Here is a 26465-nt window from a genome sequence, read left to right on the forward strand (position 1 = left end):
AGAAAATACTTCCTTAAAATAAGAGATTGGCAGAAGTAATTGAGAACCAGTGGTCTGTATGACAGGAATAACATAAAACAAGTTGAGGAAATGTGATACAGATGTGTGGACAGCGATATCTGAAGCATGATGAGAGGAACAAAAGGAGAAATTTGCCCAAATACTGGAAGTTAATACAAACTTTTGTTTGTATTCTCTCTCTGTTAGTGGTGGTGTTGAGAAATGCAATCAACTGATGCAGAAATACCACAAAACGAGCTGTGCACAGTAGATGGCAGTTTTAAGGCAAAAAGCAGAAACATGAAATAATAGAAACTTTCATGGGAAAATCTAGAAATATGAAATACCACAACAGAGAACATCCTGCTTGCAAAAGTCTTAAGAGTTTTAATTCCTATGAACAAACTCTTACTACTTTGCTAATGAAGAACCTTCACTATTATAGAAGGAGGATCAAAATATAAAATTACATTTTATCTCCCATTGATTATAGGCTAATTTAGCTTTTTAGATATTCTCACGTGATCGTTCTCCTGTTTTCACACAATGCAGTGACTGTGTCACAATTTCTTGATGTTACAAATGGATTTTGCAGAGAATCTTCCATTTAATTTTTAACACCAGTTATTTTAAACAGTTCCTGAGTATCCCTCTTTCTTGTCTTTATACCAACTCAGAGATAAAGGAGAGAATCAAACCAGAGTGGAAGACCCCTGAGTGGGTGAGTGCCACACAAGCAATCTGGAATCACAACTTAAATACTTGCGTGGCATGTATTATGGTGATTTTTTTATTTTTAAGTATTGAAAAATCATAAATGAGTTACTTAGACTTATAGCTAAAGAAGAGTTTTATGAATCTTTTGTTTCCCTATAAGCAAACCTGTTAGGATTGCTGTTAAATGTTGCCATTCTGGAAAAGATGACATTTTACTTAGGAAGCATGTTGTTCATATTCCTTCTCCTGCTATAGTGACTAAAGCAATGAAACTGGAATACGTAAGACTACATTTTGCTTGTTTTTTATTTGGGACTTGCTTAGCAGAAGATTGGTGACCATTGGAGGAGTCAATTTTCTGCTGTGGACATACTTTTCACCTAAGAAAGAGCAAGTACTCACACTTCCAATGGGTTTGAAATCCTTTAAATATTTGCTTATAAAGCACAAACAGTTGTAAGTTTGATTATTATGTTTTTGTAGATGCTTGGAATATGTTTGAGCTATAATTTTTCTAGCTCCTACAATCAGTAAACTGGAATGCAAGATTAAGAATCACTGTATCTGGTTGAAGATTCGCCTAGTTCAATATCCTTCCCCAGACACTGGCCAATAAAGGATGGGTAGGTAAGATTATAAGGACAAGGCAAAGAGGTAGTGATTTTTTTCATGTCTTCTCCTTGCCATCAACAATGATCCATTCAGGATTTCCCCAGGTGGAAATTGATAGACTGTAATAGCTTACAGTGAATTTGTCACCTGACTTGCAGTTGGTTTTTTGAGTCCCTTTCCTTATCCTGGAGTAAGTAGTACCAAGGCTTCACCTAAGCATTGTTTGATGAAGCACCTCCTTTTAGCAGTCTTGATGCTGCAGTAGAGTGAAATGACAAGTCTGTAGCTTCCAGATTCCAAATTTCTCTCACATTGTTTTTGTATGCTAATACGAGTGTTGAAAAGACTCCAATTATATCTGTTTAAGGAGGATGCTGGTGATCAAAGAAGTGGTGTAAATTTAAATTGACAGATTTAAGCTTTGGTGATTATTCATACTTGGATTCCTTGTAATGAATCGTATTAACTTTAGTGCAGTAGATTCGTGTAATGACTCATGAAGTGTCAGCTGCTTCAATGCATTTTTGTGAATGTGGACTTCAAATTATCCCTGTTCTTTGAAAATAATTTCATCTTTTACCAAAAGATCAGTCCTGGCATAAGTAGTAACTTAATATTGTAAAATCACAGTGTGTAATTGCTTAAGGTAGCATCGCACTGTAACTTACATTTAATAGATTTTTCCCAAGTTAAATTTGGCAACATAGGCTTTTCCTGTAAATTACTCAACTTATTTCTTTAAGCAGCTTGAAGGTGGGGAAAGAAAGTGGAATTGTTGGGATGGATTTGGTGTTGCAGCAAATGAAATATATGAATATAAACTAGTCAAATTCTGTGAAAATTCAAGTAATATTATTTAGTTTAGGGTCCTGTGCTGCAATAAACAAGATTTTGAGCTTGCTCAGTTAGAGTTACATCTTTTCCACCAACACTCTTGTCTAAAATATCTTCTCTTAAAAGCAATATTTATATATATATATAAAAATACTTCCTGGTCCTTCTTTTTTTAGCAGTTCTTGAATGAATCAGTCTGAGCTTTCTGATATTGAGTACCAAAGAATGTTTAAAAAGAGAGATTGCCATATGTTTTCTGTACTAGAAACTTCTGCTACTGGTGACTGAAGCTAATGCTACTGAATGTGAAAATTAAAATTCAATTAAAAACCGGAGGAGAATATTCATAATTTTATTTTGATAGCAAATGCCTCATACTTGCACCTCTGACTTGTTCTTAGGCAGGTGGCAAGAACATCTTAATTTCATGTGCTTGCAGTACTGACAGAACAAAACAGAAGTATTTAAAAAATGCATTTGTCATTTTTATTCACAAGGTCTGTCAAAACTGGATCTTTTTGCAAACATGAGGCCCCTCCCATGAACTCTTAGGTAAATTTTAAGAAAGTTTGCTTCCCTTCGTGTCTTGTGAAACATTGGCACACCCAACTGGGCATAGAAGATGTCAGGTGAAACCTCAGTGAGTCTGGCAGAGCAGAAACTCGAACCCAGCTCCCTGCCACATTCCTACTGAGAACTTTTTGGAGACTTGATACCTTCTGTGTTTTTTTCACATTTATTTTCGTAAAGGCTTTGGTTCCATTCTAGTATGGAACCAAATGTCAATGTATAGAGTAAATATCAATGGTTTGTGAAGTGAAAAAGTTCAATCCTGGCTTCTTAAAGTATCAGAAATATATGTCTTTACTAAAAAATATATAATCTTCACTAGAAAAAGTAATCTGCTTCAAACAGCAAGATTGAATGATTCCGGGAAAAAAGTCATGTTGTGTGCTGCTTTCAAGAACATGGAGGAAAATAAATAGAGATCTTAATCCATAATACCTTTATGATGAAATAGCATTACTAAGTGTTACTGCCTCAAGAAAAGTTCTTGGTTAGAGCTAAGGCACAAATGCTGTCTTGTGTTCAGAATAGAAGAAGGTAGAATTAACCTGAATGGTTGGTTATAAATTGCTTCAGAATCACAGGAGCAATTTGGGGGCAGAATTTGATTCCAAGTGAGGGATAGCTCAACTATATGTAGGAATAATGTGCAGTTTATAAACTACATGTTAGCAACAGTGCCACAACAACATTACAATAAAGATTTCGCATGGTAGTTGCTATTGAGCATGTTTCAGTCAAGGTTCTTGTTTTATTGTGATTGATGATTATTAACTGCTTAATAAAGTGCAATGTGAAGGGCTTTTGTTTGTTTGTTTTCCCCCTGAGAGAAAAGGTTTGCCAGAACATGTTTCCCTCTTTTCTGGTTTGTGCTGAACAGAAAGCTATATTTTTAAAAGCAACCTTAATTTCATCTCTGAAAGTACTTCCTGGTTTGTATTTTGCATCCAGTTATGTCTGTTGTTGCTTTTGGCCCACAGGAAGCCCAAATAAATAGTGGAAAAGCAGAAACATTCATTAATATTGAAAAATCAATATTAAGTTACAGCCATATTTGTTTGGCAGTAAGCCCTGCGGAAGTAGACACCCATGGAGATTATTAGTACTCCTGACCTGGATAGTTTACTTAATAAAGAGTTTAAAATAACCAAAAATAGAACGGTGAAGCCTTCAGTGGACAAGCTAATACCTTTCTTAAGCCCTAAATCTTAGTATAGGATTTCAGTTGCAATGAACACAATGAGGTCTGAAATATGCTGAGTGCCCAAGCTGTAGAAACAGTGAAACAGTGATGGTTACTTGAAAGTGCCCCCACCTGTCCTGGTTTTAAATGATAGCATGATTTTCAGCAAATGGGTGCAGCTGGGGAAAAATAACACACTCATCATAACTGGAGTTTGTAAAAGTTTGTGGTGCACATTTCAGTGGCTAAATTTCTCTAAATTGGTTATTAAAAAATATGAGAATTTTTTAAAAGTTCAGTCTTATGTAAATGTATCAAATTCAATATTGTTTTGTGGAAAAAAAAGTTCATTAATTGGAGAAATGAGCTGTAGTTTTCTGGGTACTCCTAAGACTGTGTGTTATAGGAAGCCATCACTTATTGCTTTTATTCTCTGATCTTTGTGAGAAACTGGTCCAGTCTGTAGTTGATTTCTCCTGCTGTACACTTTTTCATCTCATTTAACATTTCCTGATAACTATCATATTGATGATCAGCAGTATACTACAAATACTGCATTTCTAACAAAAAAATGTGGGATTTGCCCTCAGCAATTTTTTCCTGTAACATTTTTATACTGTTATGCTTTATGTAATCCTTCAAATATCTTGCCAGTTCTCCACCTGCATGTCTGATGTTTTTTTGACTTCTATAAGATTGGAGACACGCAGTGTTGAACTGCCAGGGAATGTACCATGGAGAGCCTAGTTTTCTGCCTAGCAAAAAGTTCTGGAGGCTAAATTCAGTTTACACATCCTTGTGTCATTGTTTCCAATGTAGATCACCACTACTGGCTCAATTCTCTGGACTCTCAAATAAACTATCCAACTATCTAGGGGGATCTTCCTTTTCACCTTGTCCAGGACAGTCTCCCTGGACATCTGTGCTCCCCAGTAGAATCCCTCTCTGTCATCATCTGCTTCCTGCTACCCTGAATCCTAACCTACGTATTTGTTATTTTTAAAGGAGTTCCTACAGTGGGAACCACAGCAATCAAGGAGGAAAGTACTCTTATTACAGATACAGATTCTGTGCATGCTGAAGGTGCTGTTGAAGCAAATGAAAACTTTCACCAAAAAGAACAAAAACGCACATTGCAGTCTCTTTTCTCATTGCTCCGTGAAGAAGTTGAGCAGATGGATTCAAAGATACTGCCCCTGTGTCTCCATCAGGTACTTCCCATGATTCTGAGGTGTTGCACACTGTTTTTATTTGAGACCTTTATTCATTAGGAAAAAATGCATTAATTCAGTATATGCCAATTTTCCTATCTGGACAGGGTATTTTGATTATATGAGAGGTGATCACAGCAGATATCTCCTCTAAGGTCTTCTAATATATGGTAAATCATAAATTGCCTTGAAAGTATATTCTACAGTTAAAGGAAACTCTTAGGAGTTTAAGATGGGTTTTCCAATTCCACAAGGATGAAATTCTAGTTTGGCTGGTAGATTAGGAAGATCACTCTTCGACATACCGTAAATATGATTTGTAAGACACTGGTAGAGATACAAGACAGATGATATCTAAATAACGTTTTAAATCTCGAGTTGTCGTTGTTGTTACAGACTTTTCTAGCATGAAGTTCATGCATGAATGCTAAGATTCAAGGTTTCTTAGTGTATTCTTTTTTTTTTTTTTAATAGCATAGTTGCCACACACTTTCCTTTTGCAAGACCAAAGGAAATAATGTGTGATTTGAAAAGCAATCTTTTTTACTAACTGGCCAGTACGATTTTCTTTCTGGAGATTATGATGCAAGATGAATATGTTGATAGGACTTGATGCAGTATTAGTTTATAGTTTAGTTGTGTCACACTAACAGTGGACTAGAAGACATTTTGTTTGGCTGTAGTCTCTAATGTGGGCTATACAGATAGATGCTATACAGTGTCTGATTTTACTTAGTTGCATTATCTTTATTGTGGAAAATTGGATGATTGTAATATTTTAAACTCTTAAACTGCAATGACACATCTACATTCTTATTATCTTTGATATAAATAAGTGGTTATATTTGTAAAAGAGGTTTCTCTTCAGTGTTGAAAATTACACATAATTTACATCTGACCTAGAATTTTAAATTATTTTTTTTAATCTGTGTTTGAGTGAAGATATTTGATACCATTCCTTCATTTGTTTGAAACTTAGCATTAGGGTTAACCATTTATACCTTTAGCCGCACCAAACTTGATGGTTTTTCATGAGTCAGTACAAAGGTCAGTTTTGAAAAATAACACAGGGCAAAAACTTCAAAACACTTTACAGACATTAAGGAATGTCATCAAACATGATGGAGATGAAACCTGTCCAGTGCTTTTTGGGTGAGGAAGCCAAACCCTAAGGGTAATAACCTCTTGAAAGTCATACAGGAACTGTGACAGAACTGAGAACAGAATCTGCATTTCCAGATTTAAACATGTAATGAAGCACCATTTCTTTTTTCCTAAAAAATACCAAGCACTTGAATGGAGTGTTTGAAAGAAACAGAACTTACGAGGATCATAACACACTTTTTAAACTGGGGAAAAAATAAAGGATTTTAAAGATAGGATTAATGTTTTCATGTAAAGTGAGTCTATTAAGAATGTTTTTTCCTTTTCCAGCAAATTAACCTGACATCTTCAGTCTTTTTTTCAGATCATTAATACAGCCTGGCATTAACTTTCTTTTATGCCAAGTCTAGCAAATACTCTTCTACTCTTCTACTTTAAAGAGCTGTGTCAGATGTTCTTGAGTATTAACAATCCATACTGTTAGTGGAAAGCCTGTATTGAATATTTAAAAGCTGTGCGATATTAGAGGCAGTACTAAGGGTTAACTTTTAATTGAAATAAGATACCATTTTTTTTCCTGCCTTGAATGAGATTAATGTGATTTGTTTAGCATTTGTTACAGAATCTTAGAAGTACTTATATTTAAAACATAGATGCAGAGCTTTAGCAGCTCCAGAAATACTTAGGAGACTACCATGGATAGCAGACAAAAGGCATAGAAATTCTTTATTAAGACAATAACAATAACAAAACTTCTTTATAAAGAACCCTAGAAGTCACTTACCAATTCTGTTTTGGAGGTACTGGACTCAGAATGGTCTAGTGGTTAGTGATAAGGCTGAGAGCCAGGAATACACAACTTGTAATCTAGACTCCTCTATGAAGTTGCTGTCTTTTTCGAGCACTCATCCTTAGACTTTTACAAAAGTGCCCACTTGTTAAGCCTTTCAAACTATGAGGGCCTAAATTGATATGTCCCAAAGATTTTGAGGCTGAATGTTTGTCACCAATGCTGTAAGTTTCTGTGGAACAAAATATTTTTACTGCTGAAGTTTATATTATTACAAACATTATTACAAACATTATTACAAACAAATCCATCAATATTCTTCAGTTTTCTAGGAAAGCCTGCCCAGTTTTTTAGCAAGCACAAATAAGCTCTTGTTGCAAATCTCAAAGATTATTTGTGTACAGGGAGGAATTGGAAAGAAAACATTTAGGTTACCACGTTAGCCTTTCTATACAGTGTTATACCTTCTCCTTTGCAGGCATCAGCTCTATCTTTTCTGTTATACTCCCCACCACCACCTCAGAGTCAAAGTGAAATTCTCTTTCTGATTAGAAAGACACTCGTTTTCTGTCTTTGGATACTTGCTTTCTCTGACCTGGTTGCAGGGACTCTAGTACAATGGTGTCTTCAGCCTTTTAGTCCAAGAAATAATCCTTTATGTGAGTTGAGGTGGGGGAGGAGGAAGGGGGAACCAAACAAACAACTGTCCCCCCTGAATCCTGGGACCTTTACTTGATAAAGAGGAAAAAGTACTTCTTCTAACTGGCATCTTGATACTTCTGAAAGTTCTACACTTCCATGCTTTTAATTTTGGCTTTGACATAGCTGGTTGAAAGCCAAGGCATCACTAGGAAGAGGATAAGAAAGCTATTTCTGTAGTCTGCAGTTAAAATATGTAGCTCTGATGTAGCAATAACTTGGTATACTGGAACATAATTTTCTTTTATGTTTCCATGACTCTGTTCTTGGTTTATACACAGCCTCTCATTGTATAAACCCTTGGTCGTCATGTATTTACTGTTCCTTTTTGCAGTGATCTGTTAAAGATAGGTATAATAAAATTACCCAGCCAGAGTGAAGTTGTTTTTAAGATGTTGCAGCTAGACATCTTGAATGCTTAGGCATAGAGATCACTTGTTCAGTTCCTAGCCATTGGCTGAGATAGCAGCTGTTACAGCAGCATTTAACGTGAGCTTACACATTTTGTTAAGCTAGAAGTACCGGAGATTCACTTAGGTGTTCAAGTATTTTGTATATAGCATGTCTTATGTTTGATTTTCCTGCTCCTTAGTAACTACTTTGGAATGATTTTTGTTCTCTATATTAAACCTCCTTAGCACTTTGAGCTTTAAATGCAGTGGCAAAAGTTTGCTTATTTCTTGTGTCAGTTCTCTGGTATTTCTTTGTTTTGACATATCTGTATTAACATCCATCTAAGAGAACAAGTCTTGAAGAGTTGTTGTGATTTTTAGGTTTGTATTTTTTTTTCCTATGGTCCTCTTTGGCAGAGCTATGTTGTTACAAATCCAATTTTAATTGTTCTATTATAGAAATGTCAATCTAAAGGAGGAAGAGCCACAGATTTGTTCCATGTCATAACAACTACAGTGCAAATCAAAGAACTGCCATCTGGCTTAACTCCATGACTTGCTCTATTGTTGAAGAGCTTCAGATATCAAGATGTTAGGCTTAGTGAACTGACACATGAGGTAGAGGATCTTTAAATCTTTTTAACACAGCAGAGTAGCTTCAGGAAAGGAAGTGGCAGAAGGCTGCTGCAGTGCTATTGTCTGGCTTCTGCGGGTGGTCTAGGAGTAATACAGAAAGAAATTAAGAACTTCAGTCCATTTGTGTTTATCTTATGAATTTCAAATATTCATACTGTATCAAATTCTATATACTTGAAATATTTGTCGTAATCATTTATAGCAAATAGGATACAAGCAGGAAAGTCACTGGTATGTCTCCGATGCTGTAATAGGCAGTATTTTTAGAGTCTTTTGTCCAAAGACTGTTCTTTTATCATCAGTCAGGAAACCTCAATTTCTCTATTTTATCACAATGTTCAGGAGAACTCATCAATGATCTTAATTCGGTCAAACATAAGGAAACAATGGTTAACAACAGAATTCAAATTCTTCAACTTGTATCAGTAAACACAGTACTTCTAGGTAATTTTAAAATTTTCTAATATGATAATTTAAAAAGTTTCTGAAATAGTTTATTGTTGTAACAACATAAGACCCAACTAAAATTTGAGCAAATCCACTAGTGTGAGAACACTTAGTATTTCTTTGTTGTTCGATATTCTTTCTAAACATCTTTCCTAGAGTAAGAATATGTGTATTTACTCTGAACATTAGTATTTTATCCAAACTATGAACCTGCAAAACAGATGTTTAAAACTATAATAAAAAGTTCATATTACATTGCTACCACTCTCATGAAAATGACAGAATTCTATTTTTTTTTTTTTACTTTTGCAGATAGCTGAGACCTATTTTCAAGAGGAAGAATGTATCCTTTTATTTGTTGAAATTGTTACCCAATATTAAAATCTGGCATGGTAAAACATAAAAGACAAATGCTTTATCGTTGACTCACAGGTTGTGGGTCAAGATTAATATGAAGTGAACAGTCGTAATTTACCCATGAGTGAATATACAATATGTTAGCAAGTCCTTCTTAATCAGACAGCTGGAATATGAATTAAGTAATAAATCCACTTCCAAAAGCTGTACTGATACAATCATTAGTAGCTGTGCACAAACAAGGAAGTAAGAAAATATTTTCAAAGAACTTCTGTTTTTATAGGAGAGGTTCTGTTCTAAGTATTAGTAACTGGGAATATGTCCAATCTAGATAGGGTATGTATTCTGTTATATCAAATAGGGCACTGTTATAGTAAGAACAAAATTATCACAACAGTTGATTAGAATATGTACTACAAGTGTCTAGATTAGAATAAAAATACCAAACACACTGACCTAAGGGAGATCAGCAACCTGAAACAATAGCAACATGTTATTTGGCAAATGATAATTAGTCAAAATCATATGAAGGTATTTTGAGAAACTGTCGTAGGAAAATATGGGTAATAGCTTCTGGGAACAGCTAGTTCAATGGCACAGTTTATTTTGATTTGTTCCCAGATAATACAATTAAGTTTGGTCAAGAAGTTATAACAGCTGAATTGCTGCAAATTACTCATATTTTTCAGTAGTTGTGGGAAAGATTAATCATATTAAACCATAGAATGAAATTACATTTTTGGGAAAGGGGGACTGGGTTTTCCTCTGTTTGCTTTTAAGGGAAAGTGATTGGACTATAAAAAGAAGAGGTGAGAGTGGTAAGCCCTTAAGGTATATGTGATTCACTAAGATGTGTCATAAATTACAGAATTTGTGCATACAGATTATTATGTAATTTGTTACAAGCAAAATACAGCAAATAGGCAATTGTGAAGGTTAAATAACAAAGTATATGAAACCTGGAAAGGTATCCTCAAAACCTAGCCAAATTCTGTTAGCCTGTAGTACAAAACTAGAGATACAACTCTGGTGGTAGTATAAACGCAATATGTAAAATAAAATACCCTTTACTGTCTTAGAAGACTGTACTTTTGTCTTGGTCATCCTAATTCAAAAACATCCAGCAGAAAGTGCAAAATACACAGCACTAATTAAAGGCATGGAAAAATCTGTAGTAAATTATGGCTCTGCATGGGGAAATACAGTAAATTTAAAATGCATTCAGCAGTGTGATAGAAAGACAGTTTCTCTTTCATAGAAGTTGCTTTAATCAAAGAGCACTATTTAAAGCTGATCAAAGGGAATATTTTTAATGCAATGTACACCTGCTGTGTGGAATTCAACACCACTATATAATACATATTTATGAAGGATATCTCCTCTGTACTTGCAACCATCAGTTTCCTGAGGTTAACAAAGAACTTACTTGGTCATGTTGCACTGTATTAATTATCCATGACAGACATTTTAATTCATCTAGTGTAGAACTTAAGAAGAATTCAGGGTTTGTTGCTCTGATCCTTTAAGGCTATCTCTCTGATCTGTAATTCTGTTTCTAATAACAGATTTCTTGAAGGCAAGGAATATTCTTGCCATTAATATTGTTGTTCATAAACCATGGTATGTATGAGGCTAACAAGAAGAGCAAGTACTGGTTGTGTTTTTGTAATAACTACTCAAGTGTTTTAATGAGCATGAATAATGGAAATATTTTTTTTCTATATTACTGAGAACCTCATTGTACTGTAGAATTAAATTTCAAATAGCTGGCAAAACATGGCTTTAGACAGAACAACCAGCAACTCCAGTTGCTGGAACTAGAATTATCCTGACTATTACAAAATACGTAACTATCAGTATACTGTTGTGAATATATTGATAACCCTAAAGGAGGGGAAAGACTTCTTCATATAGAAGTAAGCAGAATCTTCAGAAGGAAGACAAGGTGAACTCAGCTGTCCAACAGTTTCTATACAATGGTTGAAAAGGGGAGGGTGGGTATTTCTTGAAAGTTTGAGTTGGGGAAATTTTTTGAATCCTGCCTCCAGCTGGTCAGTAGAAAGGAACCATATTTTCAGGTAGTTATGGTTATTGGCTTATACTTGTATTTCTTGAGAGATATGTGCTGGTACTTGATTGTTTTGCTTTTCATTTTCTGATAAGAGTTGTTGGCATAAGAACATTTTGCTTGTTTCTTTTCTAGAAAAACTTTTGTTGGGCTCAAGGCAGGTGGGAAGAGGTAAGTGCTGAAGAGAAAAGGATTTTCATTTTTGGAGCTTTTCTCAACTTACTTTACTTCTTACTTGTTGTTTTCATGCCTCTATTATGTTCTTCCTTGCACAGAAATCTGGATGCTAGCCATTTTTCATTTTGATCCAATTATCTAAAATTTCAGGTACATAATGATTGCCCTTTCAAATATGCTGCTGAATATAAATAAATCATACCATGTCCATATATGTGTGCATTTTTCCTTAACCTTCTATTCAGATGAGAAGGCAATGAAGTTCATTCAGCTTGAACGACTGTATCATGAGCAGCTGCTTGCTAATCTTTCTTCCATACAGGAGCAGTGGGGTGAGTACAGGCTAAACTGATATGGTAGAAGAAGAATTTAATTTGGTTTGTATTTCTAAATAATGGAGCATACTTTTTGCCAGCTTAGAAATGTTACATAGCAAAAGCAGCATTTATATGAGAATTTCTCTGAGCTCATTACGAGGAAAGTATTCCTGCTTTAGATTTCTTCTCACACATTTCATGAAAAAGGTGCAAATAGTTTGTCATTCTTTATTAATTAAGACTTCGATCCACAGTTGTCTTGAGCTTATTTTTGGTTTAGGGTTGGTGAATTATGCAATGAAAATAAGGTGTGTTGTGAAAAAATACAGTGCTTTTTTGCACAGTCTGAAATGAGATTGTAGAGCACATAGAAGAGTTGTAAATATTTATTTCTCCATTAGTTTCATGTATATGTTAAGGAAATAATACTTTTATAAAAGTACTTTGGTTAAAATTGATTTTGATTTTATTTAGAGAGAAAATGGAAAACAGCAGTTCCTACTCCAGTTACAACACAGAGGAATTCAGCTAAAGACCTGAGTGGTGAAGAGCTGGAAAAGCTTACTAGAGTTTGCTCTTCACATCAACAGTACGTATAAGAAAGTATTTTTACTTTTCCAGTACTTACCTTAGCATTGCTGTTGTTTCCTTGCCAGTACAGGTGTTTTTAAATAGTCAATGTCAAAATAAAAGTTGCATCCATTGACTGCAGTGAATTTGGTTATAAAGTGGTAGTTCTTTCGGATATGTAACTAAAATTTGTCCATTACCACGAATTTTCACAATGTTTTAATACGGTTTAAGGAATGCATAGGGACTAGATCTGCTTTCAGCAAATCATTAGTTTGGCATAAATGGAGTTTTGAGTTTTAGTATTTTCAGTCGAAGTGAAAACTGAGTAGCGTTAATTTAGGAAGAGAGAGACTATAGAACTGATGATGGTGCTTGTTTCTAATACCTAATTGGTTTAATTGTTGTTTTTAAATTCAGTTGTCCAGCATCTCAGACTCCAGCATCTACCCTAAAGGATTTAATTCACCAATTTCCCACGTTTTAGGACATTTCCCAATGCTTTAAGTCATTCTAGTTACCTTCTCTTGATTTCATATCAGTTACATAAATATTATGAAGTAGTGATTCTGTAGTTCCCTAGTGTGGCAGTACTCTGAAAAGATGTGAATGCTAGTTCATACATGCTTTGCCTGATTCATCAGCTTCCTGAATCAGTATATCACATTATCACAAACTTTTGGACAGTGCCTAGGGTGCTCTTGTGGGTAGTAACACATATGGGATTTTACCCATCAGGAAGAAGATCTGTTATTTCATGGGTGAATGTCCTACCTACCTACGTACTAGTCATTGAGTTTAAGGGACAGATGGGAAAAATAAATAAATAAATACCAGGTGCCAATCAATAGAAAATGATCAGGCAACAATAATAAGGAAACTAACCGCATTCAAATGCTGTGAAAAGACCAACCTGTGATGAGGGAGATGCTCTCAATCACGTGGGGAGAGACAACTTTTTCAAATACATTTGCATTGGCTTAGTCTGGATGCAATAAAAGCCAAGATGCTCCTGTTGTTCATAGAGAATATGATTTTTTGCTTCAGAATGATGACAGAGAAGTTTGAGAACAACCAGGCTGGTAGCCAGAACTCAGCAGGGATTGTTTGTTTTGGTGGGAGTCCCTGGAAAGTGTACACCTGCATTTCCTTAGGAGGAGGGAGCAGCCCTAGCACCATGGCTGCATGTTTACGCCCACAGGCTGCTGCTACTGAGAGATTGCCTCTGAGTGCCTGCAGGGTTCCTTAGCCTAAATTTCCTTGCACGTGACCTTGCAAGCCTGCAAAAAGATTGAGATCCAAATCTATTGTGATTTATATGCTGCATCTAGCAGCACCCTCCTACTGTCACCTCAATTGTCACTTTGTTGAGAGTAACTCTGCTTTCTCCTAATTCTTCCATGAAGCCTCACTTCAAAATACAAAATTTCAGTTATGTAACATCATTCCTGGTTCTGAGAAACACTGCAGTTCGATAAAAATTAAGGCTTGTGTTCATTTGTCATGATTAGTTCTGTGTATTTAGTATTATTACTCTTCCAAACTCTAGGCAAAAGATTCATTCTTTTTTTTTTTTTTTCCCCTAAACTTTAATCTCCATTTATTTTGTAATTAAAATTATACTTCAATTTTTAATGAATGGCATGCAGGTCTCAGAAAATCTGAGCATTTTTCTTTTGTAGTTGAAAGTAACGTAACTCTTTCTGATACTCAAGGTCTACAGCTACATAATGAACACATTTGTTCTTTAAAGATAGTTTTGAGTGTCCCTTATTTGAAGTTTAAATGGTAAAATTTAAAAGTCAATGCAACTTTTAAAAGTTCTTGTTAGAGAGTATGAGCATCAGTACTTCTGCCTCTTCTCGCCTGCTTTTTTCAGTAGTTTGCAAATTGCTGAACATTTTGTCTTCATTGCTATATGAAAGGCTGCGAGGCACACTGCATGGTAAAACACATTGTGCATGAATCTCTACACAGTTGGCAAAGTCCACACATTGTTAGCAGTGCTGACTCACCAGTGAATCCCAGTGGAATCAGTGGAAGCTGCTGTATCTTAAGAACCCAGAAACATGTCCCATGTAAACAGTCTGTGGAGAGGGAAATATGTTTTGTGGGGATTTTTCCATTCTTCAGTCTCTGTTAGAATGATCAGTAGTTGTAGTACTGGTAGATACTGAGTCGTTACATGATTTTTAAAGTTGGTGGAGTTTTGTTTGACCATGAAGTTTTACAGGAAGTTAGATCCTTTGACACTTTCCAGTGAGTTTTCTTTTGACTGCTTTCTTGATTAGGTGGAGCAGTGTTTGGGATAATTAGTCTTATCATGATATTCACATGTAGTATGGATCTGTGCTTGAAATTGTGCTAGCATGCTAACTCTGTTTCAGTGCAAGAAAAGTTCTGTGCTAATAATAGGACAGAGCAAAGGTTTATAAGATTTCAATTACATTTGTTATGAAGAATGTTGGTACTAAGTTGTTTAATTTATTCTTTTTTTTCTTTGTTGCTGCAGGCCACAGGCATCCAAAAATAAGGTAAGCAGCTGTTTAATTGAATCTGCTTGGTCAAAGACTGCTATAAATATATATTCAATATTATGAGATATAATATTTCCAGTTTAGTACAGAAACTGTTTGAAGTTTGGATGCTTCAAAACGTCACAGTATTTCTGTTTAATTCCAAAACTTACAGGAAATACTGTCATATTTTACAGCTACTAGCTGCGGGAAATACATGGGAAAGCGGTTGTTTGCTTCAGTTAACGGAATCAAACAATTTAAAGGAAGGAGAAGCTGCTGCTTTTAAATCAGGTACGTGTGTGTATATATGCATGTGCATACATTTGCTTTAAATACTATACAGTACTGACATATTCCTATAAATACTATGAAACTATTTCATTTGAAGCTACAGCATTTGTTGGGTTCCCACAGATTCATCCATTTATGCAAATATATTATTTTTCCACAACTGCACAATGGATATACGCTGCAATTTTAATCAGTTGTTGATATTCAGAATTGTAATTAAAGTAATTTTAGTCCCCGTCAAAAAAAGTCTTTTAAATGTGCATACATTTATAGCAGCCTACATAAACCACAAAATTGTGTAGAACTAGAGATAAGATACATAATTCGGATGTATAAAACATAAGGGAAACAATCTGATGACAAATATTCTGAGTTGTGGCAATTCAGTATAGTTAACAGTAGTAACTATTTTAGTAACTATTTTAAATTACATGCAATAGACTGATTTTGAGACACATTTTTCTTTAACAGCACAGAAAATTAGGAAGCTTTTGGGGGGTCTTGAAGAGAAAAACCTACTTCAGTTATTTCTTTTCAGTACACACTTTTATGTCTGCTTCTGCTTCATTTTCTTCCTCCTGCCTTGGCTGGTTTGTTTGAGTAATTTGTTAAAAGTCATTGGGTTCTTATGAAACATTTAAAAATTAATCGTTAAAATGGAGAAGGGGCCTAAATTGTGTACCTTTCCTCAAAAGCAGCAGAATTTCTCACAAGAAAAAAAAAATGAGGTTGGCCTAAGTGACCTGGGGAGGTCCCTTTCAACCTAAACTATCCTACAAGTGTGTATCGGCCAAGATGTTCAGGAGAATCAGGAACTAACAAAGATACAGTGTCACAGTTCTCTACATCCGTAGATCCTCCTCATCTTCATCCTCTTTTACCATGACCCCTCTGCTGCCTTTTCCCTGTCTTTGTTCTTGTTACCCAACTAAACACAAAACATTGAAAACATGAAACAAACATGTTCTACAGCTCAGAAAGCAGATCAGAAGAAAGAATCCAATGCTTTTTTTTTTTTTGCTTTTTTTTTGATGGTTGGAAATTCTCATGGAAAAAAATTAGGCACTTAATTCTTTTGTTTTATTTTATTTCTTTTTTTTTTTTTTTTTTTAAACTCCTAGGTGGGAATAAAAGCTTTCTGGAGAGCAGAATTTCTGAACATTTGAAATTTCTGAATTGAAGAGCATTTTGTGTCAATGTTCAAATACAGTAGTACAACATCTAGACATACTAAACTTAATGTGGAAGTTATTAATGGTGTAAATGGACTTTTTTTGTGTCTTTCTCTTAATGTAACTCTTTTCAAGATGTCATCAAAATCTTTGCTTTCCTGTGAAATGCCTGTAAATTAATAAAACTAGATCATCCAATAGAAAGCAGTTCTGCTGAGAATTTTCCAGCAGTACTAAATACTTTTTCAGTACAAACCTACAAATATTTCAAGCCTAACTCAAGTTTAAATGGTTAAAATTTGCAGAAGATGCGTTTCACAAGATCAGCACGTTCTTGAGGAAACAATGACTTGTCATCCTGACAGGTCTCTTCATCTGTTAAGTCAGTGCGTGGTAAATTAACTCCTCCTGCCTCTCACTGAGTCAGTGTGTCGGCAGCATGGGGCTGAATGTTTTTGTTGCAGTTAGAAGGTTTTGGGTAGGGAAGGCATCAGTATGAACTAATACAGAAATTGGACAAGTTGGTCCATAACTCTGAATTTATGTACACCACTCAGTGCTGCACAAAAAATATTCGAGCTGTGGCTGAGTGATCCAGCTCAGGACTAGAAAGAATATGGGCACCTGGGGCTTGTTCTTGATTTTGCCTGAACCCCAGCAGAATCCTATATGAGGATTGCAAACAGCAATCCTGAGAATAACCATCCAGTTCCTAATATTTAAGCCTGTTCAGCACTACCCTAAATGCATGGGCCTTCTAATTGAAAACTTAGAATGCTTGTCTTCTGCTTTTTTGGGTGGGTTTTTTTCTCTACATCATGAAAAATGAGAAGTAAATGTGTAAACTTTTTCTTCTCTTAGAAATGTATCTGCCCATCTGCAGGAGAACTACTTAATTCACTTTGCTGATAGAATAAATCTGACACTAAGTCAGAAAAGGGAAATTCTCAAGTGGTTTGATGACTGTCTTTCGTATGAATTCATATGCCCAAAATAAGAATTTATCTAGCAATTATGAATAAGAGAGATTACGTTGTAGAGATTGTTGTACTGTACTAAGGTAGCACCTTCGAAGTAAAATCACAGTTCCCTTACTAATCTAAAGCAAAAATTACTCTATTGACTTATTGCAGCCATTTGGGAACATAGTTCCCAAATCTGTAGTCTCTGTAGGCAGTTGATCCTAAGATTTTACGATTCATCTCTCCTGGGGATACAGTGATCAAGATAAGAAGCTGGCTAGTCAAGATTCCTGCAACAGTAGCTGAAATAGTTTTCTGCCCTTCTGAGCAAGGGTTGTGAATGATGTTTTCTGTTACATATTCCTTTCTGGCAGATTTTCTCGTTGAGTCCACAAACAGAGAGACCTAGGCCCTTAAAGTTATGTGCGTATATTAAAAGATGAGATTTTATACATCTTATGTCCATTAATTTCTTCGGTTTCTAACTGAAAGCTTTAATAGTGTTATCTAAAGATAATCAAATCCATGTGTTTCATTAAACCCCTTCTAATGAAATTATTAATTTAATAAAACCCTTAGCATAATTTTGCAGTGTGTGCATATAGACCCATTTCCAAGATGGGGAGAAACTGCTTATAACCTGTTTTCTTTTAGGTCATATGGGATTTGTTTTTAAATGGGAAGAGGGACAAAGATGGAGAAGTGTGAGTTCTCCACTGGTAGAATGTCATAGGTTGGTACTCTCTCTGCTAGGCTGTCTTGGATTAACAGGATAAAAAAGTGGTGGCTACAGGTTACTGTGATGAACAAAGTGCCAAGTTGGAAGTAACTTGGAGGGAAGAGGAGGATATTTATTAAATTACCATAAGTGCTTTTGTGCTAGAAAATTTCCAGTAGACACTTTATTATATCTCTGACAGTCAGATAAAGATTACTGCCATGTTGGTGGGTACATCTTCATTAACTTAGTAGGAAAAAACATCTTTTGTAATTAAGTGTTCAAGTATTTGTCTTAACTTGCCTTGAGTCTGTAGTGAGCATGGCTTGCCTAATGCAGGTGTTTTGAAGTAGGTATAAAGAAAATACTGAAAGCTGCTGTATGTCTGTAGTTAGATAAGGATGCTAGGATCATTTATTACTTTGTTAGGAACAGAGTCCTGAGCTCAAGGGTCATCCTTCATGGTAAATTCCATTTAATCTTTGTTGCAATTGGAGCTGCCAACAACAATGCCTGTTGTAATGTCGATTGGAAAAATTGACAGATGGTAACAAAATCTTGCACCAATAATCCAGGCTGTGTTTGAACTCATGACCTATATGTGAAGGACTCAGTATCCCATTACAAATCCCTTGAGCTATCTACTCATCTGTGTCTAATTTTCAAAATGTCCCTGTCTCATACTCATTTTCTTTTTCAGTGTTTTACAGAAGTTACCCACTTAAAAGAAATTTAATTTAAAATTCATTAAATTAGTATGATTTCAGCTTCTTTAAAGGAAATACAGGTATGTCCCTGTGTCATAGATGCACTAGCACCAAAATACAATTTTCTGTTAAGTAAATTTGTCTCCAGGAGATGCACTCACATAAAATATGCCATAAAAGAAAACTGGCTATTCAGAAATATACATACATATGGTGCTTGAAATATGGGAGTAACCCTTTCCAGGAGGGCACTATAGCACATGCTTTGCCTGCAAAAATGCATGTGAATACTTTGCTGAATCGGGGGTCAGACTACTAATGAAACTTTTATACTGTCTGGAGCGTAAAATACCTGCCCTTTATGGGAATGCATTTTAAAGCAGTAGGTTGCAACGTTATCAAATCACAGTATACTTTTTCCCTCGGGCTGATGTTTTGAATCATTTAAAAACACTGGAATTGTTTTTCCTGTTGAATTTAGGTACTGAAACTTGTCCTGTCATTGGACCAAAGAAACAACATCGGCAGCTGAGCACTAGTTCTCCAGGTGAAAACGAAACTGAGAGACAGATGGAGGCAGCAAGTCTTCGGGTAGCTGCAGGAAAGGACCACATGGAGGAGCAGCTCTGCAGTGCTGAATCAACATCGGAGCCACACACCCAGTCCACAGGGACAGTGGGCCGGCCTTCTTCGGGCTATTTATCATCTGGGGATGCCAGTAAAGATAACAGTTTGCAGCTGAGAGAAAGACCGCTTTTTAAGGATGTGGAAGAAATAGAAGGTGCAGTTGGGAAGCCTGGAGTGAAACTCCCTCTTGAGCCAATGGTAGATGCTTTGGTTTTAACAGATGCTGATTATATGCTTACTGATTTAGTTCCTACTGATAAAGATGTGCAAGCTGATAGAAATCTGCTCAGATCAAAACATGCTGCTGGCTCTTCAGAAATTACTAGTGGACAGCTTGGAAATAGTGATTTAAAGCAGCAACAGGAACAGCCTGATGATGAAAAATCTTCTCAGGACAGAATTGCATCAAATGTATGCTCTGGGTGCAATAAAGTGTCTGAGAATGAGAGTACTGCCAAATCACAAGTATGCAAGGAAATACAGAGAACAGAAGGAGAGGAGGAGAAGGTAAATAATGAGGAACAAGAAGACTTATTTCTCAGATTTTTAAATGGTAACATAATAGACACTGAAGAATCATTTGCAAACTTAGAAAACCAAGAGGACTTTGATACTGTTCCAGACATTTCACCTGAACGAGCATCTTACAACTCACTGGAAGCTTTATCACTAGATGACAGCTTTTCTTCTCTTGATGAACTTGCAAGAAGGATAGAGATTGCTGAGGTAAATACTGTGGATCCTATAAAATCTTCCCTGTTTATCTTAATTAAAGTATTTTAGATATTGACAACTTCAAAATGTGTTAAATATTCCTTTATATACATTTTTTCTTTAATCTGAAATCTATACTTATTTAACTGTTCTGAATTAATTCAGAAAAAAAGTTTGTTTGCCTCCTTAACCAGCAGTGCTCTGTGTTTCTAAAAATAAGATTGATTTCTACACATGAGTGTGAACACCTTTTTTTTATTCTGACAGAGACTGTTAGGAGATGAGCTGGCAATTCCTGTTAAATCACAATTTCATGTCTGAGATCTACATAATGCTTATGATGTAGCATGTGCTTCATTTCTATTCGTAGAATAAAATTTGCTTTTCTGTGCCTATTCTGCATAGGTGAGAGCTACAGATGTAATAAACTCTATATAGTGTGTGGGATTCTAATTTTGCCAAGTTTAGGCAGGTTCATTGCTCAACCAAAACTAAGAAAGAACTTCTCAGCCTGAACCCACCTTTCTGAAGCACTGCTGATGGCCACAAGAAAGATAAGTGCTTCATAAGCTGAATTGCTCTTCTGAAAATATAGATTTATTGCTTTGGGACTTTTTTGGAGAGTGTATGATGACATCTGTGCTTTTATTAGTCTTCTGGTTTTGGTGCATTTGCAACCATTGGACCTTAAAAGCTTTTTCTTTAAATGAAAAAATGAGATTACTGTGCAATGATGTGATTACAGATGCTGGAGGGGGAAGACTTGTAAAAATATATCTTCCTGGTTCACCTCTATTTTTTTTAATGCATTTAACAATACAATATCCCTTGGCAATAAAGTGGCTAACTCTGTATAGATCAGAAGCTAATGTGCAGAGACCAAGAACCACCACGATCACTCAGGGACAGTAGCCAAGCATGGAACTAAATATTGGGGATCCATGCTGATGTTAGTACGTATTTGGTAAAATCTCCAGAGCTGTAAACAGAGCATTTTGGTTTTCTCCCAACCTAAACAGCTTCATATCTCCTTTCCAAGATCATTCATCCTCACCTGTGTCCCTACAACACCTTGTTTTTCTATGGGATGTCAGGAAGCATACTACGTACCAGGGCCATGTGCCCAAAACTGTACACAAGCTCTTGACAACACGCAGATGTGGAAAACCACATACATGTTCAGACATGTTATCAAATTTTGCCCTAAATCCATTGGCTTCTGTTTGCTTAGAGGACGGTTTTGAAAAAGAGCATTTTGTTGACAGTCCGTGCTAAGCTTATTTATGTGTATAACAGAAGAGTAATATAAATATCATCCCTTGGGATTAGATTTCTTTTGTGCCCACTGAAAGTGCAGCATTTTAGCAGGAGAGAACTGTTCTGATTCATGTAGGAAAAATCCTGAATTATTCCTATAGCAACTATTTTTAAATTGCTATGTTTGTACTATTTGCATTTTATAGGATGGGATAGGAAGTGGCACGTCAATACTGTTAGAAAAAATATGCTTGTATTGATTGGCCTGGTAACCAAAGTGGTGATACTTTACAGGGAATCTAGTTTTATTTCTTATTTGCTGTCCTGATGCTAGGACTGCCAGTACTCTGATGGCAGAGTTGAGTCTCTGGAGAGGAAAAAGTACCTTGAGTCCTTCCACAGTACTTTTTCTGGCCATATAAGGCACAATCTTGGCTGACACTGGTGGGAGTTGTGTGTGAGCGAGAAGAAGGATTAATCTCGATACTGATGAACATTTGTAATATGCAGCATCTGGGGCTGTTTTGCAATATTTGAAATTTCTGGGTGCAGCAGAGTGAGTTAAGGGCAGCACAGCAGCTTGCAGTGTTTCATTATACACTTACATTTTGGTTTTCCAGTTTATCTTACCACCTATCATTACCCTAGGCATTGCTTTTCAGAAGTGGTGAGCACCTACAGCTTTCCTGAACTGAGAGAGTTTGGCACCCCTGAGAAAGCAGCACTGTTAACTTGCTTTCACTGTTGTATTGTTTGGGGAGATGGGGGGGGGCTCAGTGCTAAAATAAGATTCCACTGATGTTTTGATAAGCAGACTGATCTTTGCACCCAGCCGTAACACTTCTTCCTTTCTTGTACACCCGAAGCCTTTGAAGTTTCATTGTTCAGGCTGTGGCCATCTAATAAGATAACAATGTTTTCGTTTCATACTGTAGTTGTGAAAGAAACCACACCAAAAAAAAAGAAAACCAAACCAAAACAGCTTGAAACATAAATCCATTTGACTGTGATAAAACTTGTCATGGAGGGCATATTGCCACAAATAAGTTAGAAGTAAGGCAGAAGTAAAGATTATTATGAAATAACCTAGCTACAAAGATCATATGGTAGGACAAAATTTCATGAATATTCTTCAATGGAGGTCTGACGTTGACTTCTTGAAAATGGGCAAGAGTAAATACTTGTGTATGTATTTACAGTTAGGACAACCTTTGTTTGACTCCATATTGAGACGAAAGAATCATCTTATGTAGTTCTCTAATTTAGGTCGTTTATATCACTCGCTTTTAGTCTATCATTTACAGTAACTAATTACAAGACTGAAAATCCACAAATTCTGACTCTGGCTTTAAATAATTGCAAAGCTAAAATGGTACTTTACATATGGTGTGCACTCCTTTATACTGGGTGTTTCTTCACTAGTAGAAACAGTGTGCCACAACATGCGAATGATGGAAGATCGCCGTCATTTTACAGAAACTAGATTCATACAGCTAACAAAGAGCTTAGAAGCAGTCAGCAGTTGGCAGCAACACATATCAGAAGTGTATAACTCTTCTTAGACATCTTTGCTGTTGTTTCTGTGAGAATGAAATGACACACCAGAAGTCAAACAAATGGTAACCTAAATCATGTAAATTGTATTTTGCCATACAAATTAGAAGTTCATACCATAAGCTTTTTATGAGTGAATATCAGGGAAACAAGTAAGATCTTAATGTTTTTTCCTACTTGAAAAATTATCATTTGATATTTCTTTCAGAAAGCAAAGATAATGAGACTCTCTGCCACAACATAAGGTAGTAGCTTTTGGTTGGCACTGTTTTTACACGAAGACTTTTTAAAAGTACTGAGTATGTACCGACTAGCAGCAGATTTGATTGCAGAAATGAAGTCTCCGCCTATCTGTACTAGGTGTGGAGACAATGCCTTGGTGAGATCCCCTGTTCTCTTGTATGGCTGGGGTCCTGTACTTTTGAGTTTGCAAGAATTGTGCTTCTGTATGAAATGCTTACATGGTATCTGAGCTATTTATTGCTGTAGAAAGGAGTCCTGGTACTTGCATGGCAAGCATATGAGCAGAAAAATGGTTAGAGTCAGATGCTGTGGTACGAATACTGAATCTGTTAAGTCAGTTCCTTTTCAAAGTCAAATTACTTATGAACCGAATATATTTTATTAGTGAAGGCGTTTGCTGCTTATAGCTTAACCGAGGGCAGTCTTGCTTTTTGTCAGTTTGTTGTGCAGTTATGGATTCCCACTTAAAAAAATCTGGTATTGCTAGGAATAAAACTGTACGCCTCTGCCAAGTAACTGAATAAGGAATACTGTCTACAGAAGAATACACAAACAAAACTCCTCGAGTGTTTCTCTGCATTCAGACCAAAATACATCATACAATGAACTTCTCTTCCTGGATCCCAGTTTGCTGTGCCTCCCGTTTTGGGATTTTTATTTATTTCTGTATGCTACAAATGATTCCAAGAGTCAAGTCTGACCTGTTTTCTCTAGGAGTTTGAAGTACAGGACCTTATTTTCATAGTTTTGTCTAATATTTTTATAAATATATACATTCACACACCATATTTGTCAAAAATGTGCATAATATAAGAATATTTTGCTTTTTTTTTTTTGTAATGGCAAATTCTGTTTGAAACAGAAAAGACAGGAGGTTTAATTAGAGCTTATTTTTTCTTTATTCACAGTCAGGGTATTAAACTTTATCTAAAAAAGTTTAGAACTTTTCTGTGAAGCAGAATCACTTTGTATTAATAGTGGTAAAAAGAGACAAGCTAAGATGTTAACAGAGTTTCAATTAACCAACAGTCATTGCTCCTTTCTTTTTTAACTATTGCTCAAAATGCCACCACATACCTGTATGCCATTTTCAGTTCCTGTACAGTAATTATAAAAGCTCCGGTTAAAAGACTTCTGTGATGGCCAGCAGAACCAAGTGAGTAAGCTCAGTTACACAGATGTTCCAAGAGCATCTTTTATTAATTATGTGACTTGGACTTACTTAAGAAAATGTTCGACATTTCAACAGGATCCTTTATGCAGCTCTCTTTTGTAACAGAGCTGTGTGAGGTATGGCCTGGTGCAAGCCTACGTTTTTCCTCCTGTGGCTCAAGTTAAGCAGAGGCTTGTGGTCAGCTGTATTAACCACAGTTCCTTCATTAACTTCCAATTTAAATAATGTGTTCTGCCTTTTAAAATTCCTCCTGCCTCCTAAAGACTGAAATGGAAAACTTCAAGTCTTGCATGGCAGCTAAGTCCCTCTCCTTGGATGTTTAATTAATTGGAGATGGATCTAATACAATCAATTCATATATGCTTTGAAATCTTTCTAAATAAAAGGTATAGTAGAAAAATACATTTTACGGTCAGTTTAATTGCATGAGATTTTACTCTTACCTGACAGTCTTCCTCACAGCAATAACATTTTTATGACAGAAAATAAGAACAATAAAACGTGGTGATGCTTGCATTAAATATTTTTGAGCTGCAATTGAGTATATGGTAGAAAAGATGTAAATATTGCTTTATACAAAATACCAGATGTTTGTGTTTGCACTTTTAGCAATAAACTGCATTGTGATTAGGAGGCAATAGCTTTGTGGGTCCTTTGCAGAACAAAACAAAAACCTTAATTATGTGACTTGTGAAATTTAAAGGCAGATGAAATATTTTAGGTATGAATTACATATCATGTAAAAGGGACATTCTTAAAAATATGGTCTATGGCTTTTGTTGGGACAGGAGAGTAACACTAACATACTCATTTTACTGCAAGTCAAAAGCTCCCCTATTTTCAAGCAAAAGATGTTCAGAATAGAGAAACTGGTGCTGTGTCAATTAGTTCTTTATACATTTAGAAGTAAATCCTGAAACAGAGCCATGTAGGCTGACAGGGAAAGTAAGTGAACCTCCTTATAGCAAGACTTTCCTTTGCAAGCCTTTTATGTAACTGTAATCAGTGAAACACACATTTCCACATAATCCTGTCAAAGACAGCCTTCTGGTTTTAAGCTTGGAGAAGACAGAGCTTGTGACAGTCATTCAAAAACTACCAGGAGCCAACAGACAAAATGAAGTGAACAAAATTTCAGTTTGAAAGGACGGCTGGCAGAACAGACCACCACACACTAATGTTAGGGCAGAGTGGTACAACCGCCCTGCTGCCTCTGGTGACATTGCTGCCATTGCAGTCCAAGCCACTTGCAGACACGTGTGCCAGGCGGCAGCGAGCCCGCTGCTGGGGTGGTGCGGGAGGAGCACTGATCCTCTTTATGAAAGCAATGCCATACGCAAAAGCTTAAAATAATCTACTCTTTTAAAGGACATTATTTCATCTCTGCCCTCACAAATAAGTAAGTCAAATTAATACACTCCTACATGATCCCCCTTGCTTGTCACAACAAGGAAGGCATAACTGTCTGTTTGCTGGCTGCCCTGGTAAATTTTCATGGCAGTTCTGCAGGGCTAACTTAACATTACCAGTCAAAGCTCACCCCAGTGCACTTGTCTGTTGTGATGAGACACTCATGGGCTATTATTTCTGGTTCAGTTCTGCCAAATAGTGGTCCTCCGTATGTTGACGTAAATGATCACTTTCCACACTTTCACTACTTAAAGTATTTTGTTGCACTGTTTTGTTAAATAATCCATTCAAGCTCTTGAGCAGATAATCAGAAGTGAAAGTGAATACGAAAAGGGGAAGTGTGGCAGAGATTGATTTTATCCTCTCAGTTGTGCTTGTGGGAAAAATTGTTGGACTGGAGGCACATACCCAACTCCGGAGTTTTTCAGGGCAACAT

At 36.0% G+C, this 26465-nt stretch overlaps 1 protein-coding gene and 1 long non-coding RNA gene across 7 annotated transcripts in view; both read left to right on the forward strand.

The window, feature by feature from the left end:
- The window catches only part of CNST (consortin, connexin sorting protein), a 49555-nt gene that overhangs the window by 15743 nt on the left and 7347 nt on the right, over positions 1–26465 (forward strand). For all 6 annotated transcript variants that reach the window (XM_030499027.1, XM_030499026.2, XM_030499033.2 and 3 more), the window contains 7 exons: positions 4919–5124; positions 9505–9535; positions 12040–12126; positions 12586–12700; positions 15194–15215; positions 15395–15491; positions 19532–20403. In XM_030499027.1, the coding sequence (XP_030354887.1) occupies positions 4919–5124; positions 9505–9535; positions 12040–12126; positions 12586–12700; positions 15194–15215; positions 15395–15491; positions 19532–20403 (1430 nt within the window). The remainder of the gene's footprint in view (positions 1–4918; positions 5125–9504; positions 9536–12039; positions 12127–12585; positions 12701–15193; positions 15216–15394; positions 15492–19531; positions 20404–26465) is intronic.
- On the forward strand, positions 2599–3874 carry LOC115613519. Its single transcript, XR_003993411.1, has 2 exons — positions 2599–3377; positions 3447–3874. It is a non-coding gene; the product is annotated as an uncharacterized LOC115613519 (long non-coding RNA).

Source organism: Strigops habroptila, chromosome 10 (assembly GCF_004027225.2).
Source record: "Strigops habroptila isolate Jane chromosome 10, bStrHab1.2.pri, whole genome shotgun sequence".
Lineage (NCBI taxonomy): Eukaryota > Metazoa > Chordata > Aves > Psittaciformes > Psittacidae > Strigops > Strigops habroptila.